This window comes from Chroicocephalus ridibundus, chromosome 3 (genome assembly GCF_963924245.1).
Source record: "Chroicocephalus ridibundus chromosome 3, bChrRid1.1, whole genome shotgun sequence".
Classification (NCBI taxonomy): Eukaryota; Metazoa; Chordata; class Aves; order Charadriiformes; family Laridae; genus Chroicocephalus; species Chroicocephalus ridibundus.
Genome location: NC_086286.1, coordinates 5,730,536 through 5,748,179, shown reverse-complemented (window position 1 = coordinate 5,748,179; position 17,644 = coordinate 5,730,536). Strand labels below are relative to the sequence as shown.

General features: G+C 39.0%; 2 protein-coding genes across 6 annotated transcripts in view; one reads left to right on the top strand and one right to left on the bottom strand.

Moving 5' to 3' along the window:
- Positions 1-1,424: 1,424 nt before the first annotated feature.
- NDUFAF5 (NADH:ubiquinone oxidoreductase complex assembly factor 5) lies at positions 1,425-14,983 on the bottom strand. Of its 3 annotated transcripts, XM_063327846.1 has the most exons (11): positions 14,705-14,983; positions 14,540-14,580; positions 14,198-14,261; positions 13,487-13,534; positions 13,283-13,386; positions 12,752-12,791; positions 10,811-11,008; positions 10,225-10,285; positions 8,910-8,993; positions 8,493-8,575; positions 1,425-8,366 (listed from the first exon to the last, which is right to left on the bottom strand). In XM_063327846.1, exons 1-11 carry the CDS (start codon positions 14,936-14,938, stop codon positions 8,280-8,282), a joined length of 1,044 nt encoding a protein of 347 aa, XP_063183916.1. In that variant the 5' UTR covers positions 14,939-14,983; the 3' UTR covers positions 1,425-8,279. The 3 variants fall into 3 exon arrangements, 1 of the variants encoding a protein (XP_063183916.1); XR_010070129.1 differs by lacking the exon at positions 1,425-8,366 and having other exon boundaries at positions 8,511-8,575; positions 8,910-9,010; XR_010070130.1 differs by lacking the exon at positions 1,425-8,366 and having other exon boundaries at positions 8,559-8,575; positions 8,910-9,010; positions 10,221-10,285.
- Positions 14,984-15,040: 57 nt separating this feature from the next.
- The window catches only part of ESF1 (ESF1 nucleolar pre-rRNA processing protein homolog), a 31,876-nt gene continuing 29,272 nt past the window's right edge, over positions 15,041-17,644 (top strand). The window contains exons 1-3 of one of the 3 annotated variants that reach the window (XM_063327844.1): positions 15,041-15,122; positions 15,649-16,345; positions 17,085-17,422. In XM_063327844.1, coding sequence (XP_063183914.1) covers positions 15,649-16,345; positions 17,085-17,422 — 1,035 coding nt within the window. In that variant the 5' untranslated portion in view covers positions 15,041-15,122. Of the gene's footprint in view, positions 15,123-15,145; positions 15,315-15,648; positions 16,346-17,084; positions 17,423-17,644 lie in introns of those variants that run through there. The other 2 variants (XM_063327845.1, XM_063327843.1) reach the window with 2 other exon arrangements.

Below are 17,644 nucleotides of genomic sequence, written 5' to 3'. Positions count from 1 at the left end.
CTGTTAAATGATTTTCTTCTAATGTGTACCGTTAGTAAAAATATTGTCAGTTAATGGCTCTGTATTAGAGTGTTGTGGGTTTTTTTATTTAAATCAAGTACACTCAAAGTCTGCTCCATAAAAACACTGCTGAAAACATGATTAGTAGGAAAACAGTAAGAACAGATTTATGCAGCACTTTCTTTCAATGGGCGGCTGATGGGGGTCACTGTAGGTCACTATTCTGAACGCTGCCTGTGTCACGAAGAGGACTGCATACATGTACAGCAGCGGGCCAGGGTTTACGTTGCAAATCTTGAGCTGTAACTCTCATGCAACCCAAAAACTGGGAGAATGACTACAGAAAAACTCTGACCTAAATTACGTGAACGTAGACTCTTTTAATGTTCCCGTCACTGCAACGCTGAAGCATCTTTCCCAAGCAGTATCTCCTTAACATCACATTCTCATTTTCACTTACAACTTAAAGCTGTGTATGGAATTTAGTAACTTTTCCCCCCTTCAGTTTTAATTCCTCTGTTCTGTAAGAGAAGGCAAGTGGAAGATAGGACTGACACAGCACAGACCTATGACATATATTTCAACAGATATTTACATGCATTACAGGTTCTACTCCCAATAGACGATGAAAACCTGTGCTAAAAAAAAAAACACAGAAAAAAACAGAAGAGAAAAATCAAGTATTGGACTGCAACACAAATACTCTTACAAACAATAATGTTGCTTTACTTACCTGGCCCTGCAGCCAGGTTCCAAACGTACCCATGTGTCCATTTTTTACATCTGAAACTTCGTGGGAAAAAGGGCTTTATTTTGTGCTTACACCTACTTATATGTTGTCAGTCCCAAAGCATTTTACAGGAGGAATACACGTTTTAATTTCCACTTCATTAAGATCTTTACTCTTTAGCTACTAGTGAAGAGAGATGCACTGATTTAGTGGATGTGATATGCTCTCTAAAGAGATTTAAAACTTTGACCTACCTTTTCAGTGACCCTCTCTGAACAAAAGACCCGAGTACACTTCTCCTGCATAAGAATTTCTATTTTAGAAGAGTACAGCTCACTCTGAGGGAGGCCAGCAATGGACTGCTCCATACTTTTCTCCCCTCACTGAAAGGGTTCACCCTGAGTTCAAGAACTGAAAACACCAGTTTTTTTTTAATTTTAATACCTGCTTTTAAATACTATTTCTTGAATAAACTAAAGCTAGAAGTCCCACAGGATTGAAATTCTCAGGGTCTAACCTGGAACGTGATTGCTAATCTGAGACAAAGATGAACATCCAACATTACGTACTTAGGAAACTGAAAGGTCAGCTTTCTATAATGTACATAAATAATACATTTTAATAAAATAATTGACATTGCCCTGAGTTTAACCCTAGAAATGTAAAGATACATCTCTTAATGGACCTACAAACCAGTAAATTGAACACACTGCCTGTTTTGTTTGGCAGGCTGCTAGCCACAGAATACACTTCATGGCCCACCAGTCCACAATAGCAGCCCAGGATCAGCCACACTATTCCATTTGCTCAGTTGGCATTATAAGGGAAACGAAGCAGGCAGGGAAGTGCGCTGTACAAAATTATCAGGTAGGAAAAAGTATGGCAAGGCATAAATGCCTAGGAAAGCTGGTGCCACTAAGTCGGTGTTCTAATGGAGGAGAAATAACTTGCTGCTACTTTCACAGTCGCAGTTATGATTTTATTCATTGTACTTAACAGAATGATGTAATAAAAGTACTTTTAAAATGGATGCACTATTGAAGTAATTAAAGCATTTTCATGATCAAGAAGTCAGTGATAAAGTCTTTTACATTCATCCCTCTTTCCAGCAATGCCCGCTTGCATATAAGAAGTGAAATCAAAAGTCCATCATGAAAAAATATTTTTCTGAAAACTTACTTCTATTCTTCAAGCCTTATGTTTTTTTCTTTGTTTATTCACTCTCCAGGGAACAGGCAAAGTAGAAGAAACTTCTCTTACGGCCCACAATTTTCACTTTAGTCTCAGCAGGTCACTGCAACTTAGCTATGCCCTCCTCAGTTTTCTTTACTGTACTGTATGAAAATATGGTCACAAAGAGAATTTCCCATCATAAACCTAAGCTCCAGAAGGGAGGGAAAAGTGTCCTTCACGTTCTATCAGCTAGAAATTCTGAAGTGCCCCACACCTGGTTTCATCCAATGAACTGCACAACTGCCAGCACCTGTGTGGGGCAGCAGCTGTCTGAATCCTGGTTTAAAAATCAGCAGCAGGACTCCAGCACACCTTCCCCTTTCAGTAGAGTATTAACATGTATTTTTTTATCTTTACCTTCTATGTGTATATTCTACATTCAGAAGAACTGATCCAACTGTTCTTATGAGGCTGCACATACAGAACTGGCCCGATACTAGCCACATCCTGACATATATTACAAGTTTGAATATATGGTCATAACACCATGTTAAAAAAGGAAAAAACCCTACTGCTAACCCAGATTAAAAAAGGAAGTTTTTTTCTTGAAGGAACTTTCAACTCTACTGCCATCCCTGTTTGAGCCAGTATTTTAAAAACTCCTTGTACTGAACAGATTTGATCGATATTTTACAGTAATGCATTTGTCAAGGAAGCATCCAATGGGAGCAAGTTACTATATAGACTCTAACATGGCTTGCCACATTTTTGCTAGTGTTTTCAATGTCCACATAACAAGAAATTGCCCATTAAATTTATAGACCAATTTTATGCTAACTGTACTCATTACAGTCTGTGAGGAAACAAGGTAATTGGGTTGTTATACTTCTATCTTTAGAAATGAATTAGAATTACTGCTTAGTTAGAATAATTTAAAATGCCTGCCTGCGCCTGTTCTAAGCATCCATTAACAAACGCTGGCTTCTACTCGACTTCCCACCGCATTAAACAGGCCATTTCTGTACACAAGACAAAGCAGCTAATCAACTGGAGGTTGAAAATAAATATGCAGGGAGCAGGCACACAAACTGTAGTGTTAAAATACATTTGTCTTATGCCAAGATTCATTTGTAAATTCATCTCAAGTGCTATACTTACGAAGTCGTGTTGATGTGTTTTCAAGATGGTTAACTGCTAGAAAACAAATAATATTTACAGTACAGTTAAGTGGAGTGAGTTATTCAGCAGTACCCAAAAGCAGAATCTGAAAAGATAGGTGTAAAGACGGGTGTTACCCATCAGATTTCCTTAGTAAATTGTTCATTTTGGATAGTATTTCCACAGAATAATTCACTTCACCTTAGAAGTAAGAAGTTTAAGATTAGAGCTTCAAATGATTTAAATTACTGCATACACTAAGTAGAATAGTAACTTTTCTCAGGGTGTTCATTTAGCTAAAAAGGTGGTATTATGTAAAACAAAAATGCATCCAACACGTTTCTGTCCCTGTATTTTTGTCATCCACGAAACCAAAGATTGTATTTGATCAAAACTATAGAAATCTCCAAGGTAAATAAATTTGTTCATAAGGGTAGTTTTATTCTTTATTTTCTTAGTGTACTCACACACACTCCAGGTGCAATATTAAAAGAATAAGTCAATGATCAAAAGTCACACAAAACGTGCAGATCCCAACTTCAAGTTGCACTTCTATTTGTGCAAACTGTAAGGAATCCCTACAGAATGCAGAAAACCAAATGCATGAATTGGGATTCATCAGCGCGGTAAAAATGAAACCTCCTTATTTTACGCATTATCATTAGAAAACTGCTATATTGTGATACATTTACGCCTATCACGAACACTTTGAGGCCAAATAAGATTCTCCACTATTCATCATCATTGCTTCAACGTAAGGTTTCAAACAGAAACATTTTTTCTGAACAGGACTTTTACTTTATGAATGTACCTTGTACCCCAAGACACAGCTCCAAATCATGGGGGACATCTACATAGCCACCTCTTGGCAAAAGAGCGTGGACAATATCAGCTGCTAAGATAGAAATACAAGTGCAATGTGTCTGAACAGAATATACAAAACTGAGAAGGTGTTGGCTCAAAATCTGGTAAGGCTGTAAGTGAAGACAACCATCAGCCACATTGAACACTAACCAGGCAACTACCAAGAGACCTTGGCGGGGGGGCAGCGGGCAGGGCAGGGGAGGGAAAGAGTCAGCTTAAGATCAAGTATAAAAAGCACTAAAATTCCTAAGAGTGAGAAGAGAGAAGCTGTCAAAACCTGGTCTGACACCGAAAAGACGCCCTCCTGGCATCTCGAGCTGCTGAGGCCTGAGGGAGTACCCTCCCCAGCAGCAGCCTGTATTCTGGCCAGCGGGCTGACAGTACAGGGGACAAGCAGCAGTGACCACTCCTGGGGTGTCTGCACAGCACCTTGTGGGGTGCTATCCCAGCAGGCGGGTGGATTAGTGGAGCATAGGGAACAGCACAGGTACGCATGCAGCTACAGCACCCATGTCTCCAAAGGAGACACACGTAAATAGGGTAATGTACTCCTCGAAGGGTGGGCTCTTATAACCCAAACCACCTGTTAAAGGATAGAGGTGAGCACGTAACCGCAAACTTGTCGGGAAATTGATGCAGAAGAGCATTTAGATGTCTGAAGGTGTTTACTAAGGTTTTGCAAGGGTCTAGGACAGTCATTTATCTGTTATATTGCTGCTATTAATCCTGCATGTATAGTTCATGGATAACAGTTAATTACAAGCTATTAATGAGTCAACAAACCACTCTAATTCTAACTTGATTTAAGCCAAGAGTTGTTTTCCCCTACAACAAGCACATCCACTCTCTTCAGTGTTTTCTATTTCATACTGATATGCAGCCTTCAGCTAAAACTTAACTGTCTCAGGTTTTTCTTTTTTTAATTCTCTTTTTCCTTTTCCTTCACCTGAGAGTGCGTAAGACATTCAGGAAATCAACCAACCAGCTATACAGGTCACATTTGCTCAGACTGATTCCAATCAAACTACTACAATATCCGTACTCCCCCAAAATAATGGCTTCAAAACAGATCATCTTTCAAAAGCGGATATTAAGGTCTTGGGTTAGTCAAATGAAAATTTAAAAGGTTTAACACATATCCTAGCTTTCCTTATGTGGCCTCTTGAACAAGATGTCTAGTGAATTTAACTGACTAGATCAGATCTTTGCATCATGAAATTCCAAATAAACACCATATGAAAGACTGGTGTGTTTCTCTCCCCTGCAACTGACAAATTTTAGTTTTAGTTCACTTGAAGACAACACTGAGAAAAGTGTTATTCATATTTATCTTCCTTAAGCAGAGTAAAACAACACACTTAAATTTAATTTTGTATAGTTCACTTCTGAACTTCCACTGATGACATTTTTATACATTAGAGGTAATCAAGAATCCTTTCCCCATTTTAACTTCATAAATTCTCAGTCTTTTGAAAGTATAGAAACTGCAAAATCTAATGCTTGGGTTCCAAAATGTAGGGCCTCATTATTATCCCTATATCCTAAGTAAAAACTCTTTGCATAAAACTCCACATTGACAGATCTTATAATCAAACACACTGAACAAGGACACTCATTGATTCGTCACTCGGACCCTCAGAACCTTTTGAAGGCTCAAAAATACTGATGTTCATCAAGTACACATAAGCTGTTTCTAAAATTTGGGGTTTTGTTATTTATGGGCTCCTGACTTCTGATTAGTCAAAATAATTATCTCCCAGAATTCTCTTTCTTCTGTATTCAAGATTAAAGCATTCCGTATTATGCATCAGGATTTTTAAAACTAAGCTTACAAGAGACATTATGTCACCTTAGCAACTACTTTTAAAAAGTCACTTACCCTGCAAAAGCTGATTTTTAACATGCACTTAAGAGTTCTAAACTAGCAACTGGCAACCACATTCTTCGTTACAATTTCAGAAAGCCATGAACACTTAATGCTAAAAAGACAAGCAAAATATATAACACGGTCTTATGTGACAAAAACATCTGTTCATAGTAAACTAACTTTTTTCAAATCTATTCATACAAGTGCGATACAAAGAAAGTGGCTAGAGGAAACCAGAGTGACCTAGAATTCCAAGAACAAATACTACAGAAAAAAAAATGCAGTTACAAACACACAGAAAAGGCAGTTACTCAAATGTAGTCAGCGAGGGAAATGAATCCTTTTCCCATCAGTTGCATGCCCCCTAATTCCAACCAACACTGCTCCAATGCCATATTTACTCCCCATTTCTGTTACTCCCCAGCCCTTTTCCAAGTTAACTGAAAATCTATACTTTTTTTTCTTCCAAGTGCTAGGAAGAAAACTAGTCTTCCATTTCTCCCTGTCCAGAAGGTACCTTCCCCCATTAACAGCAAAATCCTTACCTACTTCACTGTTTACATACTCCATCCGTGGAATAGGGAATCAAAGAACTGAAAATTCATCCTTTTCTCCGTAACTTGAGTGCTTGAAACAAGCACAGTAGGAGCACTTCTCCAATTAACATTTACCCAGCACATTCCACCTCCTCATTCCCTTAACACATCTGAGTCACAACGACCAGCTCAAGTAACTGGAAATCAACCTACTAAAGCAAAAATGCATTGTTACACACTCATTTGACACATAACTTCATAGAAAACTACATTTGGGAAAGGAGAGAGTTTCCCCTTTAAATAAGTAAATTTTATCAAAGGTGGAGAAGACTTGTAAAGACATGCAGCGCCTTGCATTAAGTCCACTGATGTACTATGAAAAAATTGAAGGCTTTCAGAGAGACAAGCTCTTCTTTTAAATTTAATGTCAAGGGTTATAAAGGTTTTCAGGCCACTTATAGCCTCTCCCCCTTTTTCCAGGAGGGTTCCTCTTCTTTTCCAAGGAAAATGAAAGATGAACTAATTTTCCTTGAATTAATAATACATTAGGCTTGTAAGCAAATGCAGGACAGAAGATTCCCTCCCCCCTTATCAGGATGTTTTGTACATCCTCTGCCCATTTCTCATTTAAATCAAAGCCTGGTAAACTCAATAAAGCCCAAAATTAGACCCTTAAGTTGATCTTCTGGTCAGCTGAATACTGGATGAATAGTTTCTTTTTACACAGCATTTCTGTTATGTTGAAAATTGAGTATTGGTTAAGCACTAGGAGGTAACCTTAATATCTGTATTTATTTTAGAATCATAATTCAATAATCCCTGACAGAATACAAAGGCTTCTTCCTACCTTGCCTATTTGGTCTGTGCCTCACCATTCTGTCAAACTCCACCTGCTGGATAATCTTCTTACAACAAGCCTAAAGAAGCTTTCCTTTCACCAGCATTGATACAACACCTAGGTACAATGACAAAACTGACTGAGCAGTAAACCTGACTATATATTCTTCATGCTTTTCCTCTCTACCGTTCTCTATCAAGAGAAATCACTGGGTAGATTATTTTTTCTAAACACCTCAGGTTAATGGGCCATATTTGTAACTACTATCAATTTCTGGTAATGCAGTTAGATACAGGAAAAGTCATAGCTCCATGGCACAGCTAAGGCGAAAAAAAAGTATACTTCATGCTTTTCAGACTCTGATGGTAGAAACATAGAAAGTAACGCACAAGTGTTATTTTAATAGTTTTGATGTTTTAAATGCTATTAAAAAAAACAGGTTAAAAAATGCCTTGGAACTCTTTTGGAACTCCAAAAGAGTACCAACTCCAAAGAATGCCAATTCTAAGCTAACTAGTTAATTTGAAACGTATCCACCCAAGTACTAGGTGATTCTTCTGCTTGCTGCTTCTTTCAGTAAATTAAGTCAAATCACGATACGTACATTCTGTTAAAGCTACAACAAAGCAGCCAACATTGCAACCCACAAAAACATACTAAGTTAGATCTGTGTATTTGCTGATATTTTCTCTTACAGTATGTCTTATAACACACTTGCCACCAAGTACTATTCTTTACTACGATCTACCACCCTTAAGGAATAATTCAAAAGCAACGCAGGGTGATATACACACTCAACACCTGCAAATCATACCTGGAGCGGTCTGTGATACTGAAATACTGGAAGAGGCATTACATTTGAGAATAGCAATTTAATCAAAAGTTGGGAAAGCATATATTCACTTAGAATACTGCTGACATATTTCTCTAGAAACAAAAAAACCCCAGCATTTTACACAGCTGATATAGCACAGGCAGTAAAAAAGAAAACAAAATCCTCTTGCATGAAGATTATCACCACTTCAGAATGTCATCACAAAATAAGGGCAAGTGAAGACTATCTGCAATGAGAAGCTTTATGGCAGCTTCAAGACAACTATTATTTCTGAAGAACTATTTTTTTCCTCTTGAAAGAAGTCCATCTATTTTTGCCAGATCTCCAAGTGAAACTGTTGCAGAACCTCTCTGGGCTGGTCTTGCCTAAGAGAAAACGAAGAAAAAAAAATAGGGCTAATTTTAACTTAAAATATTTTGTAAAAAGCTTTTAAAAACATCAGTAATTTTAAAAAGTACCTTCAAACAGAAAATAGTTCAGCTTCACATTACCTGTGATTCATGGAATTTCCATCCAATCATGTAGTAGATCTGAAACGTGGCAGGTACTGAGCCATCGCTATTTCCGTACATTTCTGGCAGGGCAGGAAGAGAGAGGAGAAAAAAAGCAAGAGGTACATAGAACATCAGTTCTAAGAAATACTTAGTGCTCAGAACATTACAGCTAAGTATGACATATTCATCATAACGACTCTTGGTGAAAGATTTGGGACAATAAAAATATCTCATACCGGTGCATCAAAATAGTTCAAACCCTATCATTATAAATTAAGGTTAAAAATATCTGCACAGTAATGGCATTTTGGTTTATGCTTTTTTTTTTTTTTTACACAGAGATCAGAGAAAAAGACATAGAAAACAGTTCCTTAAAGTCATTTCAGATTAACTCATTACACCTCAAATACTTACCTTGGTATATTGCAGCAGCTGCCAACATTGTCTCCCTGTGTAGTAGAGGTTTTCTATTCCAAGAGCAATTACTCTCCCCCATACCTAAAAATATGTTTTAGCTTTAAGAAAAAGAAGATATAGCATACGCCATGAGTTAAGTGTCATGCACTAATGACAGATTTTTCTTAAACCAGAGTAAGTATAGAATCTTCTGAATCTCACTGTAACAGAGGACAACATACCACAAATAATGAGGTGAATTTCTTACCTAGAAGAGTCTAAGCCTTTTAACGCAACTGCTTTGCAATTTACAGTTTGTATCGCTAGGAATGATTTCAACTTATTACTTCTTCAGCCCGAGTCTTCAAACATACAGGTTTTCTAGTATAATTTATTTTAAGCACGAGTACATTGTTTATTCAGACACACCACTCATATGTTTGGGTTTTGTAACCAGATAAGCATCAAAATCACTATCCCAAGAGATTTTTAATAAGAAATAAAATAACCACAATTCTAATATCTTTAATCACTTTCTGCAGAGAATGAAAGTTGTATTTTCATTCAGCAGCTGATCCAGAGTAAGAAGATGCCCTGAATTGCTCTGTAAGTAACAACTGACTGCACACAAATAACTACTTTACAATCCATGACAAATGCAATCAGAATACTAAATCAATTGTTAAGTATCTCAATTGTTTTTTGCATTCCTCAGCAGACTTCAGTTTGAGGGTCTATTTATTCTCATTCCAAATCAGTTTCCTCAATGTCCTGATACTTAGGAAGGCTCACAGGAAAAGTTAGTATGTGGGATATATGCTTCTGTCTCCCTTTCGGGGCTTTTCAGAGGCTTACACTGAACAGGCTCACAAAAAATAGGAATACATGGGAAGCAGAAAATTCATAGCAGGCCAGAAAGTAGCAAATCTTTGACTTCTGCTTCTCAACACAAATCTGCTGACAGGTATGATCTCCTGAATCACTAGAGATCAGGAAAAACATAATCCTTCCACTGTTACAATAAGCTTTATTTATTTATATTTAAGGAAGAAATTTTTTACAATGAAGGTGGTGAAACACTGGCCCAGGTCGCCCAGAGAAGTGGTAAATGTCCCACCCCCGGAAACATTCAAGGTCAGGTTGGATGGGGCTCTGAGCAACCTGATGGAGTTGAAGATGTCCCTGCTTACTGCAGGGGGGTTGGACTAGATGACCTTTAAAGGTCTCTTCCAACCCTAGCTATTCTATGATTCGGAGTTAAGAAACACACAGTGAAACTCTTCTGTGCCTGCACCACTGATATACAAAATGTTTCCACAAAGTACATACTTGCCTTGCAAGTCTTCCATAACCTCAAACAACCCTGGGTAGTTGACCTGAATTTCATCAGTATCCTAAAAGAATTAAGAAGCTTATATTTAGAGCATATCGAGCTAAAACAGTAACATCACACTAGCCTCCAGAGCTGCTAACAGACAATTCATCTGCCACTTCTGTTCAAACTGCGTATTTCTCAGAAGAATATACTGTCTTAACACTTCTTACAAGTTTCGTTTAGTAGCTCAAATGCAATCAAATTTTAATTGAAATGCCATTATTTTCTTCTTCGTTTAGAAGAAACGGCAAGAGTGTCTAAAGTTTTTTCAAGCAGGTCTAACGTTCTCTGACATTTCACTAAGAAGACCGTCCAAATTCTACCGGGCCAGTAGCCAAAGACACACTTCAGTTGGTTTCATTAATCACAGTAAAGCCAAGAACAGAGGCAGTCCATGCTCTTTCAGAAACTTACTCAGCAAGGCGCATGACATGTAGAAGGAAGCACTACATTACTAATGCATTCATAAATAGTATTTTTTTATATACCAGCAGCTCTGATGTGCTGGATTGTTCTATCTGATTGTTCTCTTATTTCTAATTACCACAGTCAGGGTGTTAAAGCCAGCTCTCGACAGCAGCTGTCCCAAATCAGAGACAGCAGTGAATGGTGATACGTGAGGAGAAAATCCCCCTTCTCTCTCCAATTCCGCTAGCTGCAAAGAGCAGCGAAGCTCATACAGAGTGTCTCCCCCAAACATTGCACCAATGAATACTCCATCTGGTTTAAGAACTCGGTGAATCTACAACACAGAAAAAAAAAAAGTAAAGTTTTTTGTTATTAAGCCTATGTAACTAAGAAGTTCTTAGGACTTTTTTTTTTTTTAATGCAAAGCAATCATTATAATAGTTGTAGCAGATTTTTAATATTGACTGTATTCCACAAGGCAAGCTGCGCCACAGCTTTTCATAACACTGCAAGATAAATAATCTGTTTGAAAAGAGACTATTTGTTCTGAAGAAAGTGTGAATCCCCAGAAATTACACTTACAGTCAAGAAACACAACGTACACTGTGGAATTTTGGGTAAAACTATTTTCAATGGGATACTCCTAAAACAATATCCTCAATTACTTTACTGATGAAAATAAGGTAGATTAAGATAGCTTCTGCTTACTTTTACTTTCTCAGATGAGGGCACCAAAAATACTTTTTAATGGCTTGATTTAAGAGAAATGGAAGCCTTTGTTTCCAGTAGTGATCTTTGCACTTCTTAATGCACAATAGAGTAATGCAATTCTTATTAGGCCTACCCCCACTTATTTTTTACTAGACAGAAGAGTGATATCATGACTCAAAGACCAAGGCTGACAAACTGCTTGCTTGTCTAGTAAGTCCTAGCCTCCTTCCTACTGAGGAGGCCAATAAACACAGGCTTTCTTTTTTCCTTAAAAATTGGCAATGATTTCTGGTTTAGATACCCAGAAGAGTCATATTCCATGATCAGGCTAATAAGACAGCAAAAGCTTCAAACTGCTTACCTTACTGATTTGAAACAAAATTCTTTTAAAGTGTTTTTAAATTATTAATCAAGCTACCTTTTCTATGCTAATAAAGAAGCCTTTAATTGAAATTTAAGCAGCTGAAGGCAGTTCCGTTAAAGCCAGTGGTCCCAAAGTAGGAAATGAACATTCACAATGAAAGCTGGCCAAGAACCCCAGTCCCCTCCCCTTTGTGGGTCATTATAATGCCTCGGTTATTTTTACTGTGGCAGTAAAAATATTTGACACTCCATAAACCACTTAAATTCTAGAGAAAATGATATATTTCTTTCCAAGATTTTTTTTTTAAGCACTGAAGGCATTCTGATTTCTATTATTATTTCCATAACAGCAGCATACTCCTATTCATACCAAAAGGTGATAGAATTGCACTGTAATGACTGACCAATTTGAAATAAATGAAAAAACAGCAAACTGGTTAAAATATCCCTTGCTCTTGCTCCAAAGTTAGCTGATTTGAAGAAAGTTTTCACCTGCAGGAAGAGGCTGAAATAATCCAAAATCAGATTTTTCCAGTAACAGTTTCAGTTTTCTGTCCTCAACAAGCATTTGCTTCATTTCAAAAACCACAAAGCCTTTACCTGATTAAAGTTGCATTTCAAAATCAATAGCCAAGACACAAAAATAACGCATGTTCCATAAACCAGTTCTGGAGATTTAGAAAATTCTTGTACTAGAAGCAGGAAGAGCTAACACACAATAAAAATCAATAACATTGCCTCAGTTTACATTAATTACCTTGATCTCAGCTGTTGAGACTATAAAATATTATACAAACATGTTTCACAGTCATTTATTCCAAATTTATTTGAGACAGTAAATTAGTAGCAATATCAACTGATGCTCCTCGAACTTCCAAAAATACTTGTGTGCAACATGAGCAAGTTCTGTGTCTCCTATTTAAAGAAGACCTGGAAATGTAGAGCACTCTGAATACAAGTAATGGCAAGTGTTGACTTTTAGTATTAAAAAATGGTTTCTTACCTCTCTAAAAGCTCTAGGAAGGTCATTCACCCAATGTAAACTGAAATAACAGAAGTGCACATTTTATAATTGCACATTAGGTAAAATTTAGGGAATGCAAATAACTGTTACATCATCCAAGTATGTTTCAGAAGCCAAAGCAAAACACTAATTTCTCAAGCTGCGAGAGTCCTGAAGTGCTTGCCTAAAAGTGATACCGAATAAAAATTAGAGTTTATATAAATAGGTTTTTGAGTTTGGTGGGGTTTTTTTTGAAGCTGAGAAGATGCAAGTCCTGGAAACTAGTTAGTCAAACTGCAGGAAAGAGAGAAGCTACATGTGTTTTGAAGAAAAAACAAACAAAACATAAGAACCATCAGAACAGCAGTTTTTCCCCGCGTATACTCATACTAAATAAGCAAGTACATGACTTACTGCTGTTTAATGGATTATTTATCTTTCTCTCTTTCTTCTCCTTAAAGTTACTCTCAAGTAACATTATTTAACATTTTTAACGAAAAAATAAAAAGTAAGTAAACAATTAATGCATACCTTAAGCTGCTAAGAACAAGATCAAATGTATCTTCTTTGAAAGGAAGGAATTCCTCATCAGCTACGACACTGAATGTAGGGATTTCAGATTCTACAGTATTTTTCTAATGTTGGGTCAGAAGAAAAATAACATCAGAAATGTTGCCTTCCTCTGGAATTCCAATTATGGAATTGAAGCACATTAGCATGCAGAAAGCTACTTACTAAAGCATTCTCTGCAATATCAACTTGAATAAGTTTTTCAACTGTTTCCTGAAATAAAATTTTAAAAGTCTATCAAATATTTAAGTTGTTTTATAAGTTAACATTAAGTCATTTTTTGGAATGCTTACACACATTTATATTAAGTTGGACGCAATCTCCTTAACGCTTGATAAAACTTTACATAAAGCAGAAAGCATTTTCCCCCCAGCATAATACTTGGTAATTGCTCCCAAGGAGAACAGCTGAGGTAGGAACAGTAACAAAAAACACATTCTGCATTTTTAGGTATAAGTTCAGTCAGCTTATAAACCATGGATTAACAACCAATGAAGTACCTTTATTTACGGCATGGTTTACGAAGGGTAGATTGTTCACTGTTTAGAAGTCTCCATAAAGATACTGGTCTTTAACAACTAAGTGCATCCAACAAAGGCTGATCAAAAAAGATGCATCTCCCTACTCAAGACTGAAGGTTAACTGCGACATAACAGATAGCCTCCCTTGCGCTACTATGTGTCTAGTCTTCAGGGACAACATGGAGTAACAGCCTGCACAACACATGTCTTTGGGCTGTGGCTACAGATATTAGGAAAAGAGATTCACCTCACTAAGATTCAGAGGACTGTTTTAAGTTATAATAGAGCCCTATTTGAAAACACAGGAATAAATACATGCTTATTTTAAACACTTTTAAGTATAAAGAGCCAGTACCTTGGTTAAATGTTGAGCTATGTAACCTCTTCCAGAGCCAACATCCAAAGCAATAGGAAACGTTCTAAAGGGTAAGTTTAGCAACATAAAACATAATTAAGACTTAAGCTGCTTTAAGGTTTAGATGATGTTAAGTTTTGCCTGCTCGTTTCTAAAAGTCTTTTCGAACTAAACACATCGAGCATCCTTCTGTGGTCACCGCTAGTGGAAAGCGCAGAGAAAGGCGCTCGCAAACCAGCGTTTCCTCCCGAGGGTCGCCTCCCCTGCCCGTGACCCTGCAAGCCGCTGAGAAGCGTGTGGGATAGGGAGCGGTGCCCCGCTCCCCCTCGCGGCGAGGCTTACCTGGGGATGTCAAACACCCTGTCCGCCATCCTGCTGCCGACCTAGGGGAAAAGCCCGCCGGTCAGCGCCGCGGGGCATCGCCATCACTCCCCTCCCCCGCCGGCGGCTCCCCCACAGTCTCCTCGCCAAGGGGGCCCACCCCGGGCCGCCAGCCACCGCCCCCACCTCCTCCCGCAGGTAGTCGCACTTGGCGGGCTCGGCCTGCAGCGCTGCCCAGTTCTTCTGTTTCCGCTTCAGCCGCCGGTCGAAGGGGCTCAGCGCACCCGAGCCCGACGAAGCGTCGGCCGCTGGGGATCGTCCTGAGGGGACCCAGAACCGACGACACCCCCCGCCCCAGCCCGCCCGCAGGAGGGAGCGGACAGGCCCCCTCAGGGCTCCCGCCCCAACGGCCACCGCCATCGCCTCAGGCGCGCGCCCGGCGCACGCGCGGGAAATCCCCCGACCTTCCGCCGACCGCGCCGTCTGATTGGCCAGGAGCGGTTTGTCCTGCCGCGGCCGCCGTCGCGCCGCCGGAAGTGGGTTGTGGAGCCTCCGCGTGAGGGAGCGCAGCCGGGCGGTGCGGAGGAGGTGGTCGCCATTAACGGTCGTGGGCTCGGCGCGGCTGGGTATTGCGGGCGGGGCTCCTCGCTGGGCCGCGCTTGGCCTCCGCCTGTGGCGGAGCTGCCGGTAGTGCTGGCCTGAGCCGGCCGGAACGCTCGCGGCCTTGCTGAATTCCTTCCTAAGCGGTGCTTTAAAACGTGAAATACCCTAGTCCTGTGGGAAGTGCGGGTCTGAGGTCTGGCTGATGGTGAAACTCTTTAAAGTTCTGCTCGGGGTTGATATGTGATCATTGAAGGCGGTATCTGCAGCCGGTGTGGTCTTTATAGCTGTATATGCTTATCGTAGGAAGCTAAGATGTATAAGATGTATAAGACTGGGATAGCTATAGGATTATTTGTAGCTCATTCAAATTGCCATATGTGCTTTTGGAAAGAACTTTTTAGGTGTAAGTCAGAAATCTAGCTTTGTGTAATTCTTTAATTTTTCTCAATTATTTGTCTCAGTCTATGTTAATCAGTTGGTTTTTAATCAGAAGTCTTGGTTTTTTTGGTTCTTTTTCCATATTGTAGATGGCCAAGTCTTCAACAGCATCAAAAATGTCATCTCAAGAGGAAATACTGAGCGATGGGCGGTTTAGCCGCATTACGAGGGATCCCAGATTTTGGGAGATGCCAGAAAAAGAACGTAAAGTCAAGATTGACAAACGATTCCGAGCTATGTTTCATGACAAGAAGTTTAAGCTGAAATATACAGTGGATAAAAGAGGTCGCCCTGTTAACTATACTTCTACAGAGAACCTCAGGAAATTTTATGCCCTGTCAGAATCTGACTCTGATCTTTCAGAAAGTGATAGTAAAGAGCATACTGAAAAGAAAAAAAAGAAAAAAAAAGGTAAACCTAAAGGACAAGCAGATTCTGCAAAACTGCTTTCCGATGGTGTCCCTAGGGACAAGAGCAAAATAAACAAACAAGAGGTGGACCAAACATGTGAAGTGGTGACAAAACTAGATGACCTTAAAAATCAAGCACAAAAAGCTACATCTAAATTCAACTTGAAAGAGGCCTCTAAGAAAACTGCAACGGAAATTGATTGCTCTCAGAGAAACAAGGGCCTTTTACGCAAAGAGAATAACAAGCAAGAAGATGCATCAGGAGAAAGATCAATTTTAATTCAAAACAAGCAAAAGTCTTCACAACCAAGTGGTACTAAATCAGCTAAAGCTCCCGGGAGGGATGGCTCCACAGGAGGAAAAATAAAAGAATCAGGTTAGTTGTTGAAATAACAGCTAGAACTTGGTGTGTTTACTTGGATGTTGTTGCTTTTATTTAATTCATGGAAAATCTTTCACAAGATCGGTCATAAAATAGCTGACTGACTCAGATTCAGCATTGCTGAAGAATTGGAGTTGGTCAGCTCTTACGGAATCAGGGCTGATTCTTCAGTAGGATTGTGAGCATCCATGTCCTTTTAATTGTTGGAGCTGAAATTGTTAGTAGGGTGGTTAGAAAAGTAAAACGTATGGTAGCGTATGCATTATTTATCAAACTGAATATCAAATATAAGGTCTGATACCATGAAGGCTTCAGCATTTGTTGACTGAAAGTGTAAGGGTGGCAGCGCCAAGCCATTAATATGAGGGCATTAGAGGGAACAGGTGACTTGAAGAAAAATTTTCTTTATAGTGCTTATGCATGCTTATAGTCCACATTACTGAAATCTGATTTCTGCCTGTTGATTCTAAACATATAAATAGAATAACAGAATAACGTGTTCTCAGAGTTTGAGGTTGATAATACAATTGGGCCTAAAGAGCAATAGATTAGACAACCCAATACTGATGATTTATGTTTTTTGCACTTTCCTCATGTAATTTGTTCCTGCATCATTCTTTGTTTCAGATGTTCTGTAAATTCTGAGGGTTTTTTCATATTTGTGAAGGATCATATGTAATTATAACATAAAAATAGATACCTGATGTTTGTCTTTCGCTGACTGTATATGCAGACACCTGTGATCAACATGACATCAGTAAAAGCCAATTAGAGGAAGAAATTTCTGCAAGTGATGATTCTGAGTGTGCAGAATTGGAAGAAGAGGAGCCAGAAGATGATGGGGAAACAGGCGAGGAAGAGGAGCCAGAAGATGACGGGGAAACAGGCGAAGATGAGAGTGATTCAGAAGATGATGAAGAAAGCGATAGTGGGCCCGATCTAGCTAGAGGCATTGGGAACGTTGAAACGAGCTCAGATGATGATGAGGATTTAAATGAACTATTTCCAAAGGAGCCAGAGATAGAGCATTCATGGCGCGAGCTGGATAAAGATGCCCCTCGTGGAGATGAGGTAACAATACTTCTGCATGTGAAAAGTTGCTACGTGACAAACTCGGAAATGTACGCTGTTGTGAGTTCATTACAGACCTTCATCTATGAAATGTTTTTTGGAAGTGTTTTCCATAAAGGTTTTTCAGCCTTTTGATTCGAGAGTGCACATGATGATGAAATTGGCAGAGAATGAGGCTTGCAGTTTTCACTAGTGTCTCCTTTTCCCTCTTAAGTAGACGCT

What these genes read in the sequence shown, in the direction of transcription:
- NDUFAF5 (XM_063327846.1), bottom strand. Translation starts at nt 14,938, where the DNA reads ATGGCGGTGGCCGTTGGGGCGGGAGCCCTGAGGGGGCCTGTCCGCTCC. An exon ending in GCTTTAACACCCTGACTGTG is followed by an intron (nt 10,286 to 10,810) that starts GTAATTAGAAAT and finishes TAATTCTTTTAG; the next exon opens with GATACTGATGAAATTCAGGT. An exon ending in GGAAATTCCATGAATCACAG is followed by an intron (nt 8,367 to 8,492) that starts GTAATGTGAAGC and finishes GTTTTCTCTTAG; the next exon opens with GCAAGACCAGCCCAGAGAGG.